The sequence below is a fragment of the Sparus aurata genome, chromosome 6 (genome assembly GCF_900880675.1).
Source record: "Sparus aurata chromosome 6, fSpaAur1.1, whole genome shotgun sequence".
Taxonomy (NCBI): Eukaryota; Metazoa; Chordata; class Actinopteri; order Spariformes; family Sparidae; genus Sparus; species Sparus aurata.
Window position 1 is genome coordinate 12,664,251 of NC_044192.1, and position 11,016 is coordinate 12,675,266.

General features: G+C 40.7%; 3 protein-coding genes across 3 annotated transcripts in view; 2 read left to right on the forward strand and 1 right to left on the reverse strand.

The window, feature by feature from the left end:
- The window catches only part of ppp4r1l (protein phosphatase 4, regulatory subunit 1-like), a 17,674-nt gene extending 11,976 nt beyond the window's left edge, over positions 1 to 5,698 (forward strand). The window contains exons 14-20 of the mRNA XM_030419051.1: positions 91 to 276; positions 1,704 to 1,865; positions 2,062 to 2,162; positions 2,453 to 2,573; positions 2,801 to 2,935; positions 3,671 to 3,812; positions 3,897 to 5,698. Coding sequence (XP_030274911.1) covers positions 91 to 276; positions 1,704 to 1,865; positions 2,062 to 2,162; positions 2,453 to 2,573; positions 2,801 to 2,935; positions 3,671 to 3,812; positions 3,897 to 4,042 — 993 coding nt within the window. The 3' untranslated portion in view covers positions 4,043 to 5,698. The remainder of the gene's footprint in view (positions 1 to 90; positions 277 to 1,703; positions 1,866 to 2,061; positions 2,163 to 2,452; positions 2,574 to 2,800; positions 2,936 to 3,670; positions 3,813 to 3,896) is intronic.
- Positions 5,699 to 6,195: 497 nt separating this feature from the next.
- Positions 6,196 to 8,775, reverse strand: bcdin3d (BCDIN3 domain containing). The gene is made up of 2 exons (XM_030419052.1): positions 8,520 to 8,775; positions 6,196 to 7,695 (listed from the first exon to the last, which is right to left on the reverse strand). Exons 1-2 carry the CDS (start codon positions 8,721 to 8,723, stop codon positions 7,144 to 7,146), a joined length of 756 nt encoding a protein of 251 aa, XP_030274912.1. The 5' UTR covers positions 8,724 to 8,775; the 3' UTR covers positions 6,196 to 7,143.
- A 410-nt stretch (positions 8,776 to 9,185) lies between these two features.
- cox14 (cytochrome c oxidase assembly factor COX14) lies at positions 9,186 to 10,982 on the forward strand. Its single transcript, XM_030421113.1, has 2 exons — positions 9,186 to 9,300; positions 10,488 to 10,982. Exon 2 carries the CDS (start codon positions 10,507 to 10,509, stop codon positions 10,681 to 10,683), a length of 177 nt encoding a protein of 58 aa, XP_030276973.1. The 5' UTR covers positions 9,186 to 9,300; positions 10,488 to 10,506; the 3' UTR covers positions 10,684 to 10,982.
- The last annotated feature ends 34 nt before the right edge of the window (positions 10,983 to 11,016 follow it).

Below are 11,016 nucleotides of genomic sequence, written 5' to 3' on the forward strand. Positions count from 1 at the left end.
ACAAACATCGATTATTAGATGCACCTTTTCTCTGCATCCCCCCTTTCCTCTTTGACTATCGAACTCTGTGATCTCTTGTTCTGTCTCCAGAATGTAATCCCTCAGCAGTTGTTGGATCAGTACCTCTCTATGACGGACCCAGCGAGGGCCCAGACAGTGGATACAGAGATCGCCAAACACTGTGCCTTCAGCCTGCCAGGGGTCGCGCTCACTCTGGGACGACAGAACTGGCACTGCCTCAAGGACACGTATGAAACCCTCGCTACTGATGTGCAGGTAGGCAGAGAGAAGGGAAATTATGATGATAATGAATATCTGCTAACTGTGAAGCTCTTTTTATTTTTTTATTTTTTGCTGTATAGTCACAGAGTTTGGTCACACTGAAGTAGACTGTTTAACAGTGTTGTAAAAATGTGATATCTGATGGGAAAAGCTGAATCACCAGTGACACAACAGCTGTTGTAGCAGAGGTTTGTATTTGACTGAAGACCCTATGTGATTACGGTTACAGTTGTGTTAGCTTCCTCCATGAAGAAAGCTTGATGCCTAAATGTATCAGAGTTTGTTAAAAGGTCTAAAATGACCATGCCATGACAATAAAGTTATTTTAATTGTTTAAAAATAGAAGGCCTTTTAACTTCTTCAAAAGGTGTATATATGGACTTTTGAATTGATTTTTTATCAAGATCTATTTATCTTCAGTTTGACAGGGGATTTACAAATCATTGCGTTGTATTTACATTTTACACCACGTCCAAATCTTTTTTGGAATCTGGGTTCTTGAGTAACTAATTGAAATAAATAATATTGACTTAATTGACATGATACACAAATACAAAATGATTGAACATAGAGTTAACTAGGAGACCCATTTTTTTGTCCTTGGTTGTGGCATGGCAAGAAAGTTCATTGGTGTGACGGAGTATTTCTGGACATTTGGTGCTGCTTTGGGAAGAAATTGGTCTCTGATTTGTGAACACTCTGCACTCGGTGATGAAGGGAAGTGCCATCTCAGTGAGTTATAGATCACAGTGGGAACACAGGGTGTCTTCTACAGGCAGCCATGTTTCTCTATGTCCTCATGTCGTTTCTCAGTCTTTGTATCATCAATGTTTTCTTAAACTTTATATGAGATATACTGCTGACACACAAGGTGAAGGGCCAAATATCGATTGAGTTTGTGTATTGAAATTTTATTCCTGAAGGTAATTTATTTTATGTTTATATTATGTTTAACTTGGTTGTATTGATGCTGTCTTGATGCTCATCAGTAACCCTTCTGTGTCTGTTCCTCCTCTGCAACATGCATTTTGTAATTTCCCCCTCGGCTTGACTTTAGTAACATAGCACTTGTAAAAATGTGTTGCTTGAGGACGTGAAAAGGAAAGGGAAATGTACAAGAGGAGAGATTGCCTCACTTCACAGCAGCAGAGACAGCGTGACAGCACTCAGTCACACTGTTGCTCATTACTTCATCACAGCACTGAATGTCACTGTTAGCGTGAAAGCGTTGCTTTGTACGACCGAGGATTCAGGCCAGTCACTGAGGCAGTTCAGATAAATGGCTTCAGAGTTTCTCAGTAACATTTAGTCAACACTTTTCCTGCATGATCAGTAGATATGAATACATTATTTGGTTATTGATTTCTTTTTTAAAGAAAAAATTTGATGGCTCATGTGGTGATTTCTTTTCCTCCTCTCAGTGGAAGGTGCGACGTACGCTGGCTTTCTCCATCCATGAGCTGGCAGTAATTCTTGGAGACCAGCTGACAGCAGCTGATCTGGTGCCTATCTTCAACGGTTTCCTGAAAGACCTGGACGAAGTCCGCATTGGCGTGCTCAAACATCTCTACGACTTCCTCAAGGTGAGATTATAGTACACGCTGCTGAATGAAGTGCGATAACACTTTTCAGAAATACTGTTAGGATAGATGACAGAGAAGGACTCAGATTGCACCGTTTGCATTAGTTTTTGCTCCCAGTTAAAGAAGGAAATCAGTCGGGTTTATTGCTTTCTAGGTAGTGAACTCAGATGGTTCATGTGCATGTTTTTTGTTGCAGCTGCTTCACGCAGACAAGAGGAGAGAATATCTGTACCAGCTGCAGGAGTTCATGGTGACGGACAACAGTCGCAACTGGAGATTCAGATACGAGTTGGCAGAGTACGTCTCCTTTTTCTTTTCCATTTAGGAAATAATCCCATTTACATTTTATTTGACTCTTGGCCACACTGGCTTGTAGAGACACTAAAGCAGAACTGAAGTCGAACACTGATTTGAATTCTGTTCTTTTGATACTGTATCGGTTAGTTTTAGAATATTCCAAATTGCAGTTAATTTAATTAAAATCATTTGCGTTTGTATTTATTTGTATTTCATTACTATATATGGGAAAGTTTGTATAACTTCTCATGTGTGCCTGACTAAGGTGTCCTCTCTCTATAACCTTCCAGGCAGCTGATCCTGATCATAGAGTTGTACAGCCACTACGATGTGTATGACTACCTCAGACAGATAGCGCTCACACTCTGTTCTGACAAAGTGTCAGAGGTCAGGTGGATCTCGTACAAACTGGTGAGTGTATGATAGTGAATCTGGGTTTTTGTTGCTGGTGGGGGGGAAACATACACGTGCTAAGTTCTTATTTGACAAGTTTGACATTTTGGAAAACCTCTTAGAAAAACTCACTCATTAAGTCCAACATTCGCCTCTGCACTTGGTAAATTGAAGACGGTAACATTGACCACGGATTGGGTGAAAACTTTCATTTTAAAGTCTATTATTCCCACCTGTGTTCTCAGGTTGTGGAGATCCTCCAGAAGCTGTATGCATGTGGTGCTGATGATCTGGGCCTGAACTTCATCAACGAGCTCACCGTCAGGTTCTGCCACTGTCCCAAGTGGGTGGGGCGGCAGGCATTTGCCTTCATCTGCCAGGTCTGTAGTGCTTATATCCCAGATAGCTGCCTGCACTTCTGATAGTTGTCAGAGTTATCGCTCACAAGATAGCAAAGTTGTCAGTCTCGAGAGCGTAAGGGTGAAGCGTTCATCCTATATATGGTTCTTGGAACATTTTTATTTCCATGTCCTTTGAATTTCTCTCTAAAAACATCCCTGTGGCATGTAACAATTTTAGTAATTGTGTTTTAATAATTCATTATATTATGTTTTTATTGGGTGTGTATGAGTGGATTGTTACGTGATGCTAAAAATGCGACCTTGCTGAGAAGATTTGTTGAAGTTGTTTAATGCTGCTGGACGGTGAACTCTTTTGGAGGACTCGGGATGGATTTGATGTGACTTTATACATGTTCTCGAGTGCCTCGTCTTTTCTGTCTAATGCTTTTGATCTGCTATATCTGCTGACTCTTGTGACAAAAGCCCCTGCTACACAGCTCTCTGTTTGGGCCGATAATGTTGCATCTTTATTTCGCCTCCCCTTTCTGTATGCAAAATGTACAAATGTGAAAAAGGGGTCCATCCTTCTCATTTCCCTTTTAAGCCGACAGCAGAGGTAGTAACAGTTCTAGGTCAGCAGTATTGCAGGATCTCTGTTAAAATGGTGAGAGTTTCATCCTTACAAATGTCTCTGGTGTCCCCTTCTTCTTGAGTTTGTTTGGCTCTCTAACACCAGCCTGCCTGTGTTTTAATGTTTTTTGGTGTTTTCTACAGGCCATAGTGGAGGAGGACTGTATGCCCATGGACCAGTTCAGCCAGCACCTCCTTCCCAGTCTGCTCAGCCTCTCCTCAGACCCGGTTGCCAATGTCCGTGTACTGGTAGCCAAGGCTCTACGACAGAGTGTCATGGAGAAAGGTACGGTAACCTTATTATATTATTACATTACACACATCCTCTGCCAGGTTACTACTTTGAATTAATCCTGTATTTTGTGTCCAGCATACTTCAAGGAGCCTGGCTGTGCCTACTCTGACGAGCTGGAGGAGACTGTGATGGCTCTGCAGTCCGACAAGGATCGGGATGTCCGCTTCTTTGCCAGCCTGGACCCCAACAAAGGCTTGATGGACACGGCTCCCTTGATCTAACACGCCTCACAGCCCCACCTGCCTGTCTACCTACCTGTCTGTCTGACTGATGCACAGTCAGCATAACCTGCAAACACCAGCACCTGACCAGATCCTCCACCAACCACTCGCCTGCTGGCCAGACCTACACCAACGACCACTTGAGAATCAGCTGTTCAGTCTACAGTATAAAAGTATGAGCATGCTCAAACAACACAACGGTCTCTGGTTGGGCACTACATAGCGCACATTGCATTCACAACACAAATGCGTACTTCTCAGAGGTTTCCGAAAATGAGCAGGACTCAGAGGTTAGCTGCTCCACGTTGTTGGAGCTGCAGCATTTATGCCTGAACTTCTCCCCATCCTCCTCCACACTAACACTGACTCAGTCCTTCCCCCAATCACAGACTTGTAAAACTACGACGGGCTCTCTCTCTCTCTCTCTCTCTATCTCTCTCTCTCCAAAGCTAATTGTAAGCTTGATATTAAATTGCTGAAATGATTTTTTTTTTTCTTAATTCTTCTTTTTTGTGGATTTTCTTAACGAACAAGCGGGCAAGGCCTGCCCGACTCTGACGTGTGCACTAACTCAGGGGGACTCATCTGAACCTAAACAGCATTATTAGCCTACATGATAAGCAGCAGCAGCTCCTGGATCCCTGGTGAATAAAACCTCCAGCTGTCTGAGCAACAGACCAGCCAAACCAAGTAGCTCTGCTGGTGTCTGTCACCTCATCTCCTCCTAAAGTTTCTCTCAGACGTCCTTTTTGTCTTCTGAGATGTCCTCTGGGTTATTGTCTGTTCCTACTCTGATTCACTCTCCTATCTCTGCATTTCTTCACCTGGTCTTCATGGGCCGATGAAACCACTACTACTGCACAGAAGCAACAGTGATTCTGCCACTCAGCGTTATTAAAACCATATCTTTTTTTGAAAGAACACCTAAACAAACTGTTTGCCCCCCCCTCCCCCTTTCCCCCGCTCGTGTCTGTTTACCAAAAATGTGACACACTGCGTCTCCCGAACGGCAGGAGACTAATGAAATACCTCTGTGTGGACATGACTGGCCAGTGTGTCGTACATGTAGAGGGACATCTGCGCTCCAAACAGGCTCTGACTGTCCTCGAAGGGTGAATCTTTTTTTGAGCGATTCTGTGGTGTTGACTGCAACATCTTAAGGGCTCATGACGAAGTGACACAGGGTGATGTAAAGAGGAAGACAGCAAGCACACTGTTGGAATATGCATGTCTCCACCCTCCCCCTCTCCTCCGCCCTCATCTTTATCCCCCTTGTGTATAGTCTCTTCCTTACGGTTGACCTCCTGATGTTTAATTATGTGACCATGGTAGCTTTCAGTGGATCTGACTGACCAGTTGTACAGTAGGAATTAGGAATGGCTGTGTGATGAAACTGAAAAGCCAGCTGATCATTATTTCCCTGTCTTGGTGGAATGATTTAAAGTATGAGGTTTCTCAAAACTCTTTGTACAGCTTAAACCTGTGGAGAACAGTACTGTATGTGTTTATGGAACCAAGGCCAGTGTAGTCGAGATGTGAGTGCGTGTGTGTGTGTGAATATTGGGAGCAGCCACCAAGTCACTTTTTGTAGTCTTTCGAGCTCGTTGGTTTCCCCTCTGTTGTAAATGGTAACCCTTTCTTTTTTTTTTTTTTTTTGAACATAGACATAACTCGAGAACTTAAGCTGATTGTGGTGTGTGCTGTGCATCTCAAGTCTTTCTTCCTTCGAAAGGAGAGCTCACCGCGGTAATGGCGGTGTCTACTCATCTCGTCTGTCTGCGATTTTGTGTCCATCTCATTTTTTTTATGTAGTAGAACAGTTAATATATACATTTTATGAAAATTATTTTTCTTTTCAATTATGCACCACTGTTCAAAGATTTTATATCCTAACTTTACAAAATTTACAACCTTTGTAATATTCAATGGTTTCTTTTAAAAAGACATTTTATGTAATGTTATTTTTAGTATTCTGTAATTAAAATGATGAAAATTACAATGTTGTGCTCAAGTTTTTGTTTTGCAGTTTTGCATTGTTGAAGACTGCTTCAGTCAGCTGTGATAGACAAGTTGGAAGCTGCTTGATAATGGAAAACAGTCTTATCAGTTAATCTGTGAGGTAATGATTGCATACAAAGTGAACAGTAAGTAGCTGTGTTGCTAGGTTTTCTGTGGCAAACAATTTATTAAAAAAACAGTGTTGAAGCAGTATGACAGTATGACAACACTGTCTTTTGGAAATGAATGACAACAAATTATATTTCAAGGTTTCAGGCACAAAATATCTAATCTATTTAAATGAGCCACAGTGTAGGTGGCAAAAGTGCTTTTTTCTTTCCTCGGGTAAAGTACAGATACTCAAGACTCTGGCAAAAGTAGAAGTACTGATTTTTTTCAAGTGAAAGTAATAAAGTACAGGTTCTCAGTGTACTCAAAGTATAAAAGTAAAAGTATTCCTCAAGGTATGTGTACTTTGTTACTTTCCTCATCTCTCTGAAAGTTGTCTTCCATTTCAGGCTGCAAAAGAGTATATCTGGCAATTGTTATGATGGTCAAATATTTATTTTATTTTAAGGAACATTTTTGAATATTATCTGGTCTCAGATTCTCCAGTGTGAGGATTTGTTGCTTTTCTGTTTTATACATTTGTAAACGGAATATCTTTGGTTTGAACTGTCAGTCGACATTTTATAGAATGAAAGTTTAAGAAAAACTGCAACTTGCAGCCATATTTTAAATGGATTTTAGAGATACATCTGCCAATTTTATCCATTCATGGATCAACAGTTTTGACCACAAAATGTCAGGAAATATGAAAACATCTTTTGCACCACTTTCCAGAGTCCAGGGTAACATCTTCAGTTTCCTTATTTTATCCAACAAAAAAAACAGAAAAAACTCAAGACAATCTATTTATTATGATTAAATTGTTTTACATTTTAAAAGCTGCGACCAGCAATTAATTTGGCGTATTTGCTTGACTTAAAACGATAAAATCATTATTATCAGTTCAGTTTACTTTTCTCCTCTTCCCCACATTGATTTCTGCCCATGCAGCCCCTGTGGAGCAGATGAAAACTCTTAACTCTTGTCCTTCGGTCTCATCTCCTTTTAAAGAGCAGCAGCTTGCGGTCCCATGCGGTGCTGCCGAAGCCCTGGATGAGCTCCATGCCACAGTTAGTCTCCAGATGCTCAGTTGCATGCGCTGCTACGTCCCCTCGGATCTTCAGGGTCTTAAAGTGGTCAAAGTCTGAGCGGCCCAGCTTTCTCAGCCGCCGGGCCGCAGAGCGGTAGCACTTCCAGGGCTGTGCCTCCAGCAGGAGGTGCTGGCTGATGGAGGCCAGGCGAGAGAGCAGCTGCAGCAGGCCCAAGTCCCCGTGGTTCAGGTGGACCCACATGGTGACAGCCAGGCACAGACACAGGTGGAAGTGGGAGCAGCCCTGCAGGTTCAGGTAATCCTGCAGCTGCTGTGTGTCTTCAGTGATGTCCAGAGGGATGAAGGAGACGCTGCTGGGAAGAGGGTTGGTCTGCTGAGCCCGCTGAATGAGGATCTCATCCAAGTCAAAGCCCAGGAGCTTCACTTTTCTTCCATCCGACTCTGCCTGGCTCACAGGCTGCTGCACCAGATGCCTGTAAAAGGCGACACTCAGCTCCTGACATTCATAGAGGGAAAAAAAAGAGAGGACAGCTTTCACTACAAATCAGTACACTTTATTTAATAATGTGTATTCAAATTAATAAGAGGATTTCTAAATGTGTCACATATGTCATGACATTTTGTTCTGACTCTTGAGCGGGTTACACTGTGTGATGTTGTGGAAACATTTAGAAGTCATGTATATTTAAATCCCTTCTTAAAACCCACCTTTAAAGACTTGCTTTGGTGTGAAATCACTCATTTTAAATAGATTTTTTCATCTTTCTATGTTTTTTATTAAATTCCTCTCATGGGAACTTACTGCTCCTAATCTTTTTATCTGTTCTTAATTCCTCGGATGTGATGTTGACTTCTTATCGTTCACTATTGATTTTATTCTTTTATGTATCTATTCTTGCAAGACTTCTGCTCTTTCTTTCTTTTTTCTGTGATTTTACATGTTTTATGGCTTTTATTCCTTTAACTTGTAATGACTCATATTTTCTTTTCCTTTTTCTAAATTTTTAGTTCTGCCTTCTTGTTTTAACTCACCTTATTATAGGCTTCCTTGTGTTTGGCTTGACTGTTTAGTGTTTATTCTGTAATATTGTCTTACTGGGTCTCTTGCTTTTGCTTGTTTGTCAGAGTGCTTTGTAAACTCTGCTTTCTAAGGTGCAATATTATCTTTTTAAAAGAGGTTTATTTTATATAATAAAATCATGATTTTAATATCAACCTAAAGGAGGGTATTTAAGAGAAATGTGTGGAATATTCGAGTCCAGACGGATCAAAGTTTTGTTGTTTAGAGATAGTTCACCGCTGTGTCTCAAAACCACGTACCCCTGAGTTACAGCCCACGTCCAGGATCAGTGTGGTCCGGTTCTCGTCGCTGTAGCCCAAATCCTGAAGGAGTGTCGCCGGAATCAGACTCAGGCGGTTCTCCGGAGGGTTGAAGGTGTAGTAGTTGATGAAGTTTCCATAAGGAGCGGCTCCCGGATCGTTTATTTCATCGGCAGCGTCGCCACTCATCGAACATGTTGCCATTGTAATGTGTGCGCCTCCAAAATACCTCCGGGTGGAAACAGGGGCTGCGCTTAAAGACCGCGACGGAGATGCTCTCTGTGTTTGCGTCTGATTTGTTGTAGGTTTGGTTGAAAAAAGATAGATATTTTGAATTTGACTAAAAACTTTAAAAGAATTATAAAATGAGTGGAAATATTTAAAATAACAGCTACACTGAATCCACACTTATCTCACTTGTATTTTATAAATATATTATATAAATACGGACTAAACAGTAAATATGTCCTTCTGAAATGTACCTCAATAATATGCAAGTGTTGCTTAATGTACCAAAAAAATGACCAAAACCATAAAAATGCAGCTACAGTGTACAGTATTAATATTTTTTAAATATTTGTTTTTGTCTCCTCCGGGTCAGTAGGTGGCGCTCTGCACATCTGCTCGCAGTTTTGTCAAAGTAAGCGAAATGTCCCTTCTGTTTTTCCGTAGATTACGAAAGGAAGGTTATCAAGCTTGTATGCTAACTTCTCGTGCTGGCGCGCTGACATTGAGGAAAATTACGATATCCTGCGCTTGTTTTCAGCTTTTATAATAAAAGGTAAGAAAAGACAAATGTATTTGTTCTCAGAGGAGAAGTGCCAACAGCGTGAGGTTTTTCTTCAGTCAGTAAAATAGCGTGTAAACTGCCAACTGGTGCGCATTCACAACTGACAACTGCGCTTGCATGTAGTGATAACAAGGAAAATGTTTGATCTTTTTACCTTCAGTGGGCAGTAAATCAGCAGTGACTTCCTCAGATAATTCTGTGTTAAATCATTATGATGTTGCTCTGTGTTGGACACCAGTGCCAGGACACTAATTCATTGTTAAACGCTAGAAATGAAACAAAGCGCAAGTCTCTGCTATTCACAGCAATTGTGAGGCACAAAATGGCAGTTTAAGGTTTGTAAAGGCACATAGGCAACTCTTAACTGTCTTAGTACGTTCATAAAATCATGTTTCTAGTGTTAAGTAATAAATTCCAAGGCCTGTGTGGATTTTTGATTCACTTACCTAGTTGTGAAAACAGCAGAGGTGGAAGACGTGTTCATATTTATACATTTGTGCAGCAGTATTTTAAACGTACTTATAACGTCTACATTATTGTAAATAATTTACTGATGCATAAATGTGTTGGCGTCATTTCAACATTGTAGCTGGCTGCAGTGGAGCTGACTTTAAAGGGACACTGTGTAGCTTTGGGGAATAACTTTTTTTCAGAAGATAAACATTGACTTAATGACTGATTAAACTCTTAACGTCACAGTGTCATGCTGTTTTACTTTACTGTTATACTTGCAGGATCCTTCTAAGTAGAAACCTTCCAAGCTTCAAACACTGTTCCAGAGGACTTTATTTCCCTATTCTATTGAAAATCATCATAGTTTTGGAAAATAATTCAAACTCAGAATTTCAATATTTACAAGATTAATGTGGTAATATTAGAAACTCAGAAATATTTTGAGCTGTTCTCAGTGGAAAATAGGGTCCTCAGAACACTGTTTGAAGCTAGAAAGATGGCAAGGTCTGCCACATATAAACAAAGTTAAATTAAATTGTGTGGTCCTGTAAGTACAGTTTGTTTATTGACTCGTGAAAACAATCTTTTTTTTTAAATTTATTTGTTTAGGCATAAAAAATGTGTCCAATAAGATCTTTCTTAACAAGATTTTGCAATGTTAATCTGTATCTTTGTATAGTAAAAAAAATACATTTGGGATTTCAAATGTAAAATTCCTGTTCTAGTCCCTTCAGGGTCCTCATCATGCTGTCTGGAAAGCGTCTGGCTGACATCGGCTATCGAACCTTCACTGGCACGATGATGCTGCTGACGGTCTACGGAGGCTACTTGTGTGTGATGCGAGGATACCGCTACATGGAGAGGCAAAAACAGCTGCAACTGGCAGCAGAAAACCAGGATCCTGAAGTCCTCAAAGACTGACCTTAGGTGGACTGCTGTTTTGTTCACAAATCTGGACATTTCCCATTCCTTCCTTTTAGTTTTTTTGTCCAATCGCTAAATCATGAAGATGTCGATTCTCTCGGGGCCTCAGTGGGATTTCATTGAACGTGTTCACAAGAAAGATGTTTTATTTATAAAAACATCACAAAGCAAATTAACTAAGAAGATGTTATTTGCAACATGGCCTGTGTAAAATCTGTTGTCATTGGCAATGTGTCAGGAATGAAGATTGCTTTAATTGTTTGTACAATAATATATTAAATGCCTTCAACAAATGGTGCAATGTAGTGTTTATAAACAGGACTGCAACAA

Coding starts and splice junctions, on each gene's coding strand:
- cox14 (XM_030421113.1), top strand. CDS start 10,507: ATGCTGTCTGGAAAGCGTCTGGCTGACATCGGCTATCGAACCTTCACT.
- bcdin3d (XM_030419052.1), bottom strand. CDS start 8,723: ATGGCAACATGTTCGATGAGTGGCGACGCTGCCGATGAAATAAACGAT. Junction 7,696..8,519: donor ACGTGGGCTGTAACTCAGGG/GTACGTGGTTTT, acceptor TATGAATGTCAG/GAGCTGAGTGTCGCCTTTTA.